Here is a 14,492-nt window from a genome sequence, read left to right as displayed (position 1 = left end):
TTAAAGTAAAATTATAGTTCCAATAATTCATTAACTAATATTAGTGTTAGGAACAATCCTATTATTATTACCATTATTATTTTAAATGACTTATCTTCTATCATATAATTTTTAAAAGAATATTTTACTGTGCATATGTTTTCTTGCACGCATGTATCTATACCACACATGTGCCTGGTACCTGAAGAAGCCAGTGGTGTTGTTGAATCCTTTGTAACTGGAGTCACAGGCAGTCATAAGCCACCATGTGTGCGCTGTGGATCACCTGTAACTGGAGTTACAGGTGTGAGCCTCCACATGTGTGCCAGAAACTCCTCTATGAGTGTACCCGTGTTTGAATGTCTGAGCCATCTCTGCAGCCCACATAGTTATTACTTCAAAGGAATATTTAGGTTACCAGCCTATATATTAGCATTTAATTATTACTTGACTATCTCTGAATCATGAAATTAATATAGAAGTAAATGCTCATATAGTGTTGTTCCTAAGTTAAATATAAACTCTAATACACTGATACATTCTTGACCTAGTTGGTGACCAATGGGAATATCCTCAGTTATTTTTCTTCTGTAACCCAGCTGGGGGTAAGGGAAATTACAATGCCAGGACACAAGGAAGAAGAGATGAGCACTCACTGGTGAATCCGTGCTCTGCTGAAAGGGCCGGTGTAGCAGTCCGACTCCTCCAACTCTGGGAACGCTGACTTGTCTAGAACCATTGGGTTTTGGGACACCCACTTTTTGATTCTTTTGAAATAGTTTTGCACCCTAGAACAAAGTTAAATTCCAGAACTAGATACGGTTATTTTCAAGAGCCATGATAGAGGATAGTTTCCTGTGACAGTTTTTTTAAGTATTAGCGAAAAAAGATTCCAGACACTCCCCTTCTCTTTCCTATGTCTCTTTCTCACTCTTCCCCCCCCTCTCTCTCTCACACACACACACACGTACACACATACACCTATACCTACATCACACACATACACATTATCCACACATATGTACTCAAATATTCACACATACACTTTTCTATTTTCTTACGGAATAAATAGTAAAAAAAAGTCCTGATTTATTTAGACATATCAGAGAAATAATATCTCCATAGAAAATACCTTGCATGAAGATGGCTTAAGGAAGGAACATTTTAAAAGGCAGCACAATATATTTTTACATAATGTATAGGCAAATGTAAATTACTCTCTGGTTCTTTAAAAAAGTGTGAAAAATTTCATGTAAATGAATAGTATATTTGTATTTTAATTAGAATAATTCCCATAATTTTCCTTTACAAACTTAAAAAAAAATAAAGCCAACAAAAGACTGACCTTCAGCATTGATTCTGAAAATCTAAATTCTGTTACTATAACAACAGCTGTTTTCATTTAAAAACACTATGCAGTTAATGTCTCCACAGTGCTCATGGTATGCTGCTGAAATACAGAAGTCAAAATAGCAGGACAGAATATCTCTAGATGCAAATGCAGTGTGTCTTAATGTGGATTTGCTAGGTTTTTGGACTTAAGAAAAAAAATTAAGAAAGCAATGGGCAGATATCAAATACTGTATCTTAAGAATTAGTTCATACAAGTTTATTATTACTATGAAATTACCATGAGGAATTTTAAATAGGAATTAAGTCCTGTTGAAAAGCTTAGTATATGAAAATCTTGATTATTTCTTGCCAAGTAAGATCAGTGGGATGAAGGCCATTTTAGTTTTGGAGGAACTACATTTATTTTAAATCTAAACTAACAAGCACATTTTGAGGTGTTCAGTTCTTTGATTTTCATTATAAACAAAGCCCCTGAATTAATAGAATATCACTGCATTCATGGGATACAATGCTTTGATGATGTTGCACAGGGTTGTTTTTGCCAATTAATTTATTGTTTTGTAATGGATATAAAAACAGCTATCAATATGATGTTTTGTTGTTGAGCATTCCTTAAGTGGAAATTAATTTCTTCTATTTAAGTAGAGTTAAAGTTATTTAGACAGAAGTGTTTCTCTGTCTCCAAGCTGGAGTCTTTTTCCATAGCCGCTATGAGCACAGAGGATGATAGACACATATTTAAAGTGAACCTCCTGAAAAGAAATTTTCATACATGTATAATGAAAGCAGGTTAGAGTGATACAGGAAAAGTAGTCCTGCCATGCAAAAGATGCCAGATGTCCTGGAAACACCCTCTGGAAGCTAGTGTCTACACAATTGTCAGTCAGGGAGACTGAATTCATAGTCTAGTGGGTTATAATTTACCTAGTGAATCCAATTTTATAATTATTTTAAAATTTCTTAAGATGATAACTTAAAGTTTAAGTGTCCCTCCCATACCATTACATCTTGGGGGCACTCCTAGAGTGGCCATTGAAAATAATAATATAGAAACTATTTTAGTTCAGGGCACTCAAAACTTAAGTCCAAATGGATCAAAGACCTCAACATAAACCCAGCCATATAGAACCTCTTAGAAGAGAATTGGGAGGTACCCTTGAACAAATTGGTACAGGAGACTGCTTCCTGAACATACTGACTACACTGACATAGACAATTAATAAATGGAACTTCCTAAAAGTGAGAAGATTTTGTAAGGCAAAGGAGATTCAACAAAACAGCAGCCCACAGAATGGGGAAAGTACGTCACCAACCCCACATCTGACAGAGGGCAGATCTCCAAAATATACAAAGGACTCAAGAAGCTAGTTACCAAAACACCAAATAACCCTATTAAAAGTGGGGTACAGACCTGAAGAGAATTCTCAATGGAGGAATATAAAATGGCTGAAAAAACTTTAAAAGTGCTCAACATCCTTAGCCATTAGAGAAATGCAAATCAAAACAACTCTGAGATACTATCTTACTTCTGTCAGAATGGCTAAAATAAAAAGCACCAAAGACAGTTTATGCTGGAGAGGATGCAGAGAAAGGGGTACACTCCTTCAGTGTTAGTGGGAGTGCAAACGTGTGCAGGCACCTTGGAAAACAGTATGGTGGTTCCTCTGGAAAATGGAAATTAGTCAACTTCAAGATTCAGTAATTCCATTCTTAGGAATATACCCGAAAGATGCACATTCATATAAAAAGACATCTGTTCAACTATGTTCATAGCAGCATTATTTGTAATAGTCAGAACCTGGAAGTAACCTAAATGCCCTTCAACTGAAGAATGGATGGAGAAAATGTGGTACATTTGCAAAGTGGAGTACTACTCTGATGGGAGATGTCATTCTATAAATATGTTTCTCATACTGGTTAATGAATAAAGCACTGTTGGCCAATAGGAAAGCAAGACAGGTGGGACTAGGAGGAAAGAGGAAGTTGTAAAGAGGAGCCAACATGGAGAAACTTGGGAGAGCACAATGACAGCCCATTCCCCGGTAAGATGAAACCAGGTGGAAATACTTAGATTAACAGAAATGGGTTAATAATTAAGACAGGGCTAGCGGATAAGAAACTAGTACCTGGCCAACAGCATTATATCAAATACAGCATCTCTGTGCATTATTTGGGGCTGGTGTGGCAGCAGGACAAGACCTACTCCTTACACTACTCAGTAGAAAAACACAATGAAATCCTGAAACTTGCAGGGAAATGGATGGAACTAGAAGAAACCATCCTGAGTGAGATAACCCAGTCACAAAAAGACAAACAGTATATACTCAAAGCAAAGGACTATCAGCCTACATTTATCACCATCAGAAAAGCTAGGAAACAAGGAGGACAGTAAAAGAGACATACATGGTCCCTCAGAGAAGGAGAAAGGGACACATCTCTTGAGCAAATTGAGAGCATGGAGGGAGGGGAGAGGGAGTTAGGAGAAAGAGAAGGAAGAAGAGGAGGGGGGGAGGTGGGCATGAAGGAACAGGAAGATTGAGACAGGAAAAGAATAGAGGAGAACAAGAAAAGAGATACAATAATAGAGGCAAATTTAAGGAGAAATCTGGCACTAGGGAAATGTCCAGAGATCTACAAGGATTAACGCAACTAACAATCTAAACAATAGTGCAGAGACTACCTTTAATGCCTTTCAACAATAATAAGATTGATGACTACCTTATATGCCATCCCCGAGCCTTCATCTAGTAGCTGATAGAAGCAGAAGCAGAGACCCACAGCTAAACACTGAGCCGAACTCCTGGAATTCTGTTGCAAAGAGGGAGGAGTGATGGGCAAACCCACAGAATCAGCTCACCTGAACAAGGGGGAGCTCATGCACCCCAGTCTGATATCTGGACAATTGGTATAGGACTGACCCAGACACCCTGAATGTGGGTGTTAGTTAGGAGGACTGGGCATTCTATGGGGCCTCTAGTAATGGATGAGTATTTATCCCTAGTATACAATGGACTTTGGGAGCCCATCCCACATAGAGAGATACTTTCTCAGTCTAGACACATGGGGTAGGACCTAGGCCCTGCTCCAACTTGTATGACAGTCTATGAAGATTCCCCATGGAAGGCTTCACCCTCCCTGGGGAGAAGAAAGGGAATGGGCTAGGGTTTCGGGGTTCTAAGGGAGGATGGGAGGGTGAGGGAACTGGGAGTGACGTGTAAAACAACCTTGTTTCAAATTTAAATGAAAAAAACAAAAAATAACTATTTATTTTGTGACAAGCCATATTAAAAATTGTTTCTGTGGTCCTATCACAGGGAGTGTCTGTGTGGCTATTCATGACCCATGTTGTCATCAAAAGTCACAATGATGCACAGTGTCTGCGCTGCCACTGGTAGCCATATAGCTGTTCCAAAGCCATGCCTCCACTGGAGCCATGCTGAGGTGGATAGTGATGCCCTCAGGGGGGATGATGTCATCCAGGCCTGAGTTGCTGCTGAGGGCCATGTCTAGGTCTGTGACTCTTTAGCCAGAGTCTGAGTCAATGTCTGTGGCTACAGTTATAACTGAGGGCCATGTGGTTGCCTGGGGTTTGATTAGCAGCCTGGGACCATGTTGTTGTGCAAGGGTCATGATGCATCTGGAGCCATACATAGCTAAATGGCATATACTACTATCTAGTGCCATCGTGATGTCCAGACAAGAGCTGAGGCTGGTGGCCATGTCTGGATATGTGGCTGTACTTAAACCAAAATCTGAGTTGATGTCTGTGTCTCCTGTTGCCACAAGGACCATGCATATTTCCAGGGTCTAGGCTGCCACCATAGACGTGTTGGTGTCCAAGGGCCATGCTGCTATTGGGGCCATACAAATCTGGATGGCCTGCACTGCTGCCTGGGGTCATGGTGGCATCAAAGCCCAAGCTGTTGCCTAGGGTTATGTCAGGATCCGTGGTCTTACTGCAGCCAAGGTCTGTGTTGAAATCCATGACTTATGCTGCCACCAGACGCCAGGTAAAGACCTGGGGTCTGGGCTCAACTTGTGGTCTTTCTGGAGTCTGGGGACCCTGCTTTAGTCAGGGCCATGCAGAACTGAGTGCCTGTGTTCCCACCTGGGGCCATGGTATCATCAAGGCTTCGGCTGCTGCTGAAGTCACATGTCTGAATCTGTAGTCTTATAGCAGCCAAATTGTGTATGATGTACATGGCTCATGCTGACACATGGGTCATTCAGATTCCAGGCTCTTGCCCTGCACCTGGGGCTGTGTTGGTGTGTGAGAGCCACACTGCTGCTAGGGCTATGCCAACCTTGATGGCTTGCACCATCACTTGGAGACAATGATGATGTCTAGACACGGGCTGCTGCCAAGAACCCTGTCTGGTTCCATGGTTTTAAAGCAGCACATGTCTGCATTGAAGTTCATAGCCCAGGTTGCCAGCTAGGGCCATGTGTATACCCAGAGTCAGGTCAATTACCTGAATCCATGTTGGTTGAGGGCATGCTACAGCCAGGGTCATGCAGGTTTGAGTGGCTGAATCTGTTACTAGACCCACTGGTGAATTCCGTGTCAGAGCTGTAGCTGAAGGCCATGTCTGGGTCCATGTGCCTACTGCAGTCAGGGTCTATGTTGATGTTTGAGGTTCCTGTTACCATAGATGGCCATGTGGATGCCCAAGATGTGGGGCCAATTAGTGTCTGAGAGCCATGTTGCCGCTGGGCTATGCAGATCTGAGTTGCCTGCATTGACACCTGGGGCAAAGGTGACATCCAGACCTGGCTACTGCTGAGGGATATGTCCTACCCTGCAGCCAGGGTCTTTGTTGAAGTTCCAGGCCCATGTTGCCACCAAAGGTTACATGAAAACTTGGGGTCCAGGTCACAACCTGTGGCCTTTTTGGTGTCCGGGTCCATGCTGCCACCGTTGCTTATCTGAATGGTCTGCGCTTCTACCTAGAGTCGGGATATTGTTTAGGTGATAACTGCTGCCATGAGCCATGTCTGGGTCCAAGATCTTGTGGCACTTGGGGTCTATGTTGATGTCTGTGTCTCATGTTACCACTGGGAGCCATAGGACCTATTCATAGTGATATCAGAGGGCCATGCTGAGTCTGTACTGCTCTTCACTGACTTTGACATAGCTGACTTTGTCCCTTGATGGACATTTCAGCAAGAGAGCTGGACACTCAGACTCTGGAGAGATGGTCCCACCTCACATCAGAGAGACTCTGATGTCATGGGCTTGGGGAAGCTAGCTTCTTCTCTTGCCTGGGAGGGGGCTTGTTTTGCTTTTGGTTTTGTCTGAATGCTTGTTTATTTTGTTTTGGATTGGTCTGATTATTTTAAATGTTCTTTTAAGGGGGATACTACAGAGGTCAGGGGATGATATGTGCGGACCAGGAGGTGAATGGAATTAGGTTGTATGATGTGAAGTTCCCAAAGATTCAATAAAGAAATTATGTTAAATTAAAATCTTTTTTCAAGGGAGAAGAAGATAGGAGCAGGGAGGAAAACAAGAGGGATCAGGAAGACTGGGTCAGGGAAGGAATGGAAGAGAGCAAGAGAAAGCCTTGATAGTGGGAGCCAATATAGATTTAAAGAGATATTTAGCACTGGGGAAATGTTCAGAGATTCACAAAGATGACCTCAACTAAGAATCTAGGCAATGATGGAGTGGCAGATTTTGATGCCTTTCTCTTATGAGACTGATGACTACCTTAATTGCCATCCTAGAGCCTTCATCCAGTAGCTGATGGAAGCAGAAATATTAATTCACAGCTAAGCACTGAGCCATACTCCTGGAATCCAGTTACAGAGAGTAATCCAGTTACAGAGAGTCAAGACTGAGCTGGAGAAACCTACAGAAGCATCTGATCTGACCTACTGAGAGCACAAGAACCCCAGTGGTAAAGCTGGGGAACCAACATTGGTCTGAGCCTAGCCCTCTGAATGTGGGTGCCAGTTAGGAAGCCTGGGCAGTCTATGAGACCTCTAACAGTGCACAAATGAACTTTGGAAGCCCATTCCCTGTGGAGGGATACTATTTCAGCCCAGATACACAGAGGAGGGCCTAGGCCCTCCCCCAAATGATGTGACAGACTTTGATGATCTCCCATGGAGGGCCTCACTTTCCTTGAAGACATGTGGAGTGTGTATTGGGAGGTTGGTGGGATCATGGGAGGATGGGAAGGAGAGGGAATAAAGGGATTGATATGTAAGATGGTTGTTTCTAAATAAAAAAAATTTCAAGAAATCAACATAATTTTCTTCCTGAAATTTATAACTGAAGACATGGGTAATGATGACAAATTGGTAATAAAATTGTGATTCATTCACTAACCTGCTCATTGATTTGTTCTTCTGGTCAGTGTAGTAACATTTTTTCCTGAAAAAAAATTATAGTCATCTGAATCAAATACATTTAATCAGAAAGTGACTGTATTCAACCATAACGTGTATCAATACTCCATTTTCAAATACTTAGGAGAACAAGACAATTGAAAGTAAGCCATTATATTATAACATGAAGAGCAATAAATGTATATGCCTTTAATTTCAGAAATATGATGATAATTTAACAAAAGTATATAAGAAATATAACAAAATAACTGTAAAATGCATAGGTTATATTTTGATACCTTGTTTTTAATTATTTGAAAATCTGTTGTGTAACTCAGTATTTATTAACTGGATTATTAGTTTATATGCTACATAAAGAAATCAATCCAATCATCTACCTATCCATCTGTCATTTAAACTCATGTGTAATTGTCCTATTTGGTTCTCTGTTATCATGATAAAAACACTGAGCAAATAGTAACCTGGGGAGAAAGGGTTCATTTAATCTTGTACTTCTATGAACTATTTCATCACTGAGGGAAATTGGGTCAAGAACTCAGGGCAGGAACCCACAGGCAAGAATTAAAACAGAGGAGAATGATAAACACTGCTTAGTGGCTTGCTTCCTCCAGCTTGCTCCTATTGCTTTCTTATACAAATCTGTAGCACCTGCCCAGTTATGACACTGCCTACATTGGGCTTGGTCCCTCACACATTAGTCATTAATCAAGAAAATAATCCACAAAAATGCCCACAGGCTGATCTGGTAGATTTTCAATGGATAATTATGAATGCAGAGGTCATGGTATTAGTGTTCAGGCCTGACATTTACAACCCTCTATCTAGGGCTCAGGGAACATCATGGAAGTGGAGTCATGAACAATGCTAAGAGTCAGATGATGGGGGGGGAAGGCTATTAAATGCTATCTTCTGGGTCTGGGGCAGTTATTGCAATCGTGAATGTAGCTATGGTTGCATGAACTAAGTCTTCATAAGACTAAATCTGTCAACATTTACTCATAGATATGGAAAGATTGATGGGGCCCTACCCATCCCTAGGGAATTTTTGGCTATTGATTAATGCTGGAAAAGTAGCAGTTTTTGTCTTCAGTTATACACCCCTTGATGAGATTACCAGTGGATAGTTCCAGACCCATGGCCATGAATGTTGGAAAGAGATTTGTAAAAAAAAAAAAAAAAAAAAAAAAAGAAGTGTAACACACTTGGTTTCAGAGATGCCAACTGTATATCTTCTCATTGGAGCTCAGGAATCTCATACTTTGAGCTTTTCAAAATGCCCTTTTATCTTTATCATTAAAACACACCTCAGAGGCTCAGTGAACACTGTGTTGGTATAAATTATAATTAATCATCAGTTATGAGGGAGGTATGAATGTTCAAGAAGCTCTCTGAGATGCCATATTTAATTTTAGTAACAGGTTGTGATGGTCTATCTTGCTTGTCACCTTGACAGGATCAGGAATCAATTAAGAGACAAACTCTTCTGCACTCCTGTGATGGAATTTCTTTACCAGGTTTTTAACATGGTTTGCCCCACCATAGATGTGAGTGGCCCTTTGCCTGGCAGCACAAACAAACGGAGATAAAAGAATGAAGCTTTGTTTTGTCTTCACCTCCTTGCTGGCAAGTTCATCAGTGCTGTTACTGCTGCTGCTGCTACTCTCACCATACACAGACATCAGAACCCTTCAAGCTGTGGATGTGGAATGAATACCAGTGGTTCTGCATGAATCTGGCATGCCTAAAGCACCAGATTGGGACTGCTGAGACACCCTGCCCTGTGAGCCCAGGTTCCCATCCTCTTCAGTGTGTGACAATTGTTGTTGGACCGCACAGACTGTATCATGGAAGCAAATCTAGAAAATATCCTTTACATATATTCATGACTGACTGTGTTTCTCCCAGAGTAAAACACAGGCCTTAGCCTTTGGATAGATTTTAAAATGTTCTTGCCATATTCCAACACTAAATTCAGATATAAAATTTCAAGCTTGCTTTGTCTATACTAAATTTGCATTTTTAAATATCTTTATTTTTGTCAAACATAGGCAAAAGTTTAAAAGGCATGCATATATTTGCAGTGATTTGAAATTTGCAGGCCCTGTTTCTCCTTTTTTTTTTAATAAAGCACTAAATGTTTACTTATGTATACATTGCTATGTATGTAAGCATGTGGATGCTATGACACTCATATGGAGGTTAGAGGGATGTTCTTTCTTTCCACTAGAGGTCAGACTCAGATTCTCAGGTTCAGCATCCAGTACCTTTATCCCCTGAGCCATCTTGCTGACCCACATGTTAGGTTTTCTTTGTGGAATGTAATAGGTTTCAAAAGTAATATTTTCATTGATAATTTAGAATGAATAATTCATTCAATAATAAAAATCTTGTTTTTTAAAATGTTATGCAATTTTGCTAATTAAGATAACGATGATGATTTTACACAGTAGTCAGTTTCTGTCCTAAAGGAATTAGTTCCAATAATTTCTTAATATGTAGTACTGCATAGATATACAAAGTTATGAAAAATGGCATAGTATTTATATCTAACTTCAGACATCCTTATGTACATATAAAACCATTTCTAGATAACTTAAATACCTAAAATAATGGGGTTTTATGTAAATAATGTTTAGTTGCTTATTTCTGCACAATGACTGAGGTTGCAACTTTTGAGGCTTGAGATATTTCAGATGTCTTGAAGACATTTGCATTGGCATCCCTTCTTTATCTTGAATGATCTTGAGGCTTGTTCCATGGAATCTTCACAAATTTTTTTTAATTGACCTCAGTGTTCACTTACACTTACTAAGGCACTTTTACTTGCAATTTCATTTTCTCAGAACCTTTTACTCCTTTGTAGCATATAATGGGATCTATTGAACTCCACATTGATGCAAATACTCTTACTGTCTATTGAGTTAACACTCAGCGTAAAATATGTACACTATAAAAATTACAGTGGGACATGATGGAGGAGTTGGTACATTCTACATTGAATACTAGACATACTAGTTAGGCCAACACATTAATTTTCTCAAAAAAGGACTGAAAATTCTTGAAAGAAGGTGATCTATTTTTATTGCCTATTGATTGATATTGAGGCAAGAGCACAGAAACTGTTCTGGATGACCTGGTCTGAAAAACAATTCTTGACAACCATTATCAGTGTTATATTACTCTCACATGAAATAAGAATGAGGATTGATCTTTGGAGTTGCTTAAAGTTGAAATCTAAAAATAATTGTTAACATCTCCATGCAAGTCTGCATTGAAATGATATTACATGTTCAGGGAATCAGAAAACTTACCACATTAGTAAAACTATTTAGGTGAAAATTGCCTAATATAGCCTAAAATTTAAAAGGGAAATAATCTTCTCTGAATAAAGAACCACATTTATTGATGTTAGGTATTACAAAAGATGGTGCCATCCTAATAATATTGAGAGAAAATGAAATAATATCTAAAAGTACCTGAAAGGCACCCTGATGTTCAATCTCTCTGCATACTTGCACAGTGTGTCCCATGGAATATGAATTTTGATAAACATGATATCAGGGTTTGCAACAGCTGGCTGAAAAGGAATAATAGAGAAGTACCATTATTTACCATCAGAACTGATGACATTCTGCCATAACATTTCTTTCAAAGAAAGAAGCATTCTTTCCGTGCTTATGCAAGGGTCATTCTTACTTACATAAAGGAAAATTATATTCTCAAAAACTCTTGCTAAAAAGTATTTAAAATATTAGCTGCCATTAAGAAATGTAATGTGTATACTTTTACATAAACATCCTAAATACAAAAGTGTCCATAAGTAGTTTGTAGGGAAATATCTTCAGTTGGTTAGAAACCCCGGTGGGCTTCCATAAAGAAAGCTCTTCATTACAAACGTGGCCTGTGGTAACACAAAGTCAGAATACTCACACAGAACATGATGAATCCCCTGGAAAGAAACTTGTGAGGCATGACTAGGCATTGTGTTTATCTCTGCCTATATAAAAGAACCTTATTGCTTACACTTCTCGTCATCAAATCAACAATAAGTTTCTCTTTTCACTCCCCTCTACATATGCTCCCAGTCATAGTTGCTTATCAAGTACAAGGATTGGTAAGCCCTAGCTCAGTTACTGTAGGAAATAGACATTGCTGTCATTACTTATTTTTTTTTATGTTGATCACTATTAAAAAGTAGATTTCCCATTCAGAGAAGTTATAAGACAACTAAGAGTCTCAAGTTATTCTTTGTGTCAGATTATTAAGACCCTCATTTTCACTCAGAGAGTGCATAAAACACTAAAAATTATTGAAAGAAGTCTCTAACTAATTAATCTATTAATTCTACTGGCACACTTTTAAAGTAACTGTTGAATCCTCCAACTTTTTGCTGGGTTCAGTGATTTTATTCTGGGGAAACTGAGGTGTTTAAATGATAAGATGCCTTTGGCACAATGGACTGTGAGATTTATAAGCTTAATGAAGGAATAGAATTCAGCAAATTACCACAGGAAAAACAATGAAAGACACTTTCATGCCAGCATAATTTCTGAAGCACCCTTTCTGCTTAAAATGTTTGTTTCTATTTAAAGGTAAAATATTGTGAAAATTATAATCGACCATGCCACAGGTAGACATAGTATGTTAAGTTTTTGTAGATCCTTAAATTTAGTCCAACATTAAATATTTTACCTATGCTTGGGAAAATGTCTATAAATCTTGTTATTTTTTGAGAATTTCATGCATTTATAAAATGTCTAACACTTGTTTCCTCACCAAACTTTTATGGCACCCCCTCTCCTCTCAAATTCATGGCCTTTTCTCTTATTTAATTATGATAATTACACACACACACACACACACCTGTGAATCTATTAGTGTTGATAACTAATTTTACAAGCACTGCTTATTCATTCAAAAAACTACTTAATTATATTTATAATCCACAGATACCTTGTCATTGATCAAGATAAAAGAGAAGGTTGTAATGATAATATTGCCAGGCTCTTTGTAATGACTCTTCTAGACTTAATGGAAAGGTTTCTATGTAAGTATGACAGGAATAATAAAAACTTTTGCAGCTAGATCTCCCATAGAAATAATGAGAGCATGGTTAGCATGTTCCAGATCTGTATTTGAACCTCAGAACCACTCTGATTCTGATTATTTTGCCTGAGAAATGAAGGGTGTTTGTCTCTGAGTTGAAGGAGGGAATATACAGTGTAACTATATGAAGTGCCTATTCCTGACTGGGTCTGGTTGTCAGATGACAGTATTCATCTCAAATCAGATGGTGTTTAAAACAAAGGTGAATTATAAAATATTCTGTGGTTCATGTCTTGTTTGCTCCTCTGTTTCCTTTGTGATCGACCTTGTATCTTGGTGTTAATACCTTTGACTCTAGGATATGTGGACAATTTACTATTTGTAAACAAAGGCAAAATGAAAAATGAAAAGCAAAAAAAAAAAAAATCCAAAACAAAACAGAAACAAAAATAAAAAACTACACCAAGGCCTCTAATGTACTGTGTGACTTGAATCAAGATGTCGTCATCCCAACAGCTAAGTATTTTTCTCTGGTATTGTACGTTGAATATAAACTATAAAAATTAAAATATATTCATATAAATGTTAAGTTTGGAGAAGAGATTTACCTTAATTCACAGCCACTATTTAAAAATGGTCCTATCCATAGACAGTCTACCACTGCTGTCTCATTCATACCACTTTCATTACTCACTCATACTTCCTATCTTTGTCCCATGTCACTTTCTTCCCATTCCTTTAGTGGTCTCCCTTCTATTGTGTGCTACAAGAGAAGACATGGCATGTATATCTATGCATTTAATCCTGTGTATTATTCACTGATAACGCACTGAAAGGATGAATGAGGTAACTTTCATTTTATTTACTACTGCCATTATCATTATTTTGTTATTATTAATATGCCCCATTATTTTCAGATATAATCTTACTAGGTAGTGTGAATTTGTTTGGAACTGTTTGTGTATACTCAGCAGAGATTTCTGAGAACTGAGACTCAAAATAATTTAGCCTGGTGAGCTGAATTATTTTGAGTCTACATTTTGCCTAACATACCTGAACAAGAAATATGAAAGCGGGAAGTGCAAAGAGTCTGACTTTCTGTGGTGGGGCATTATGTCAGGATCCAAAATAGCACTGAGAACAGCTTGCCTCTTGCAGGTCCTTAATTTATCGCCATCAAGCTCGTGATATAAAATAATCTAATCATCAAAAATAAGGGCTGCTTTGGAAGGAGGGGGTTTTGCATTGCTGTAACTATCATCACTGAGTAACTCGTCAGGCTAAGTGCACACAGCTAGAATGTGGCTAGAATGTGTCTCATTTCCTTGCCTTAGCTTTCAATGCATACATACTGAAAGATCATTTTAAGCAAGATGAACTGATGCTTTTTATAACTTCTCAACTCAATTTCTCTTTTGTTTTGCCACCACTTGAAAACACAGGACAGCTGGTTTCGTTCTTGGCAGGTACCAGGTGAGGTGATGCTATTGGTGACAGGATGGTGCTGTCAGGGAGAAAGATCACCTTCCATTTTAGAAGCACAAGCTGGCAATCGGGGTCTATTCAGCTCACCTCTACTAAAAGCAAGCTTCTCAGAGGAACAAAACACCCACAACCTTCACACTTCTCATTATTATTTAATTATTCCACCCAAAATTACCAAGGGGAAGAACATTTACTCCCAGGTAAAGAGGGAGCTTAAAAATTATATTTTGCATTACTGGGATACAGAACAAAGAAAAGAATACGTGGTCTCTCAA

At 38.8% G+C, this 14,492-nt stretch overlaps 1 protein-coding gene across 1 annotated transcript in view; it reads right to left on the bottom strand.

Moving 5' to 3' along the window:
• Ano3 (anoctamin 3) overlaps positions 1–14,492 on the bottom strand; it is a 248,104-nt gene that overhangs the window by 93,004 nt on the left and 140,608 nt on the right. Inside the window, 3 exon segments of the mRNA XM_051183796.1 lie at positions 636–767; positions 7,667–7,711; positions 11,163–11,263. Of these exon segments, the coding sequence (XP_051039753.1) occupies positions 636–767; positions 7,667–7,711; positions 11,163–11,263 (278 nt within the window).

The sequence above is a fragment of the Phodopus roborovskii genome, unplaced genomic scaffold, assembly GCF_943737965.1.
Source record: "Phodopus roborovskii unplaced genomic scaffold, PHOROB, whole genome shotgun sequence".
In the NCBI taxonomy this organism is placed as follows: domain Eukaryota; kingdom Metazoa; phylum Chordata; class Mammalia; order Rodentia; family Cricetidae; genus Phodopus; species Phodopus roborovskii.
This window is presented reverse-complemented; position numbering and strand designations above follow the sequence as displayed.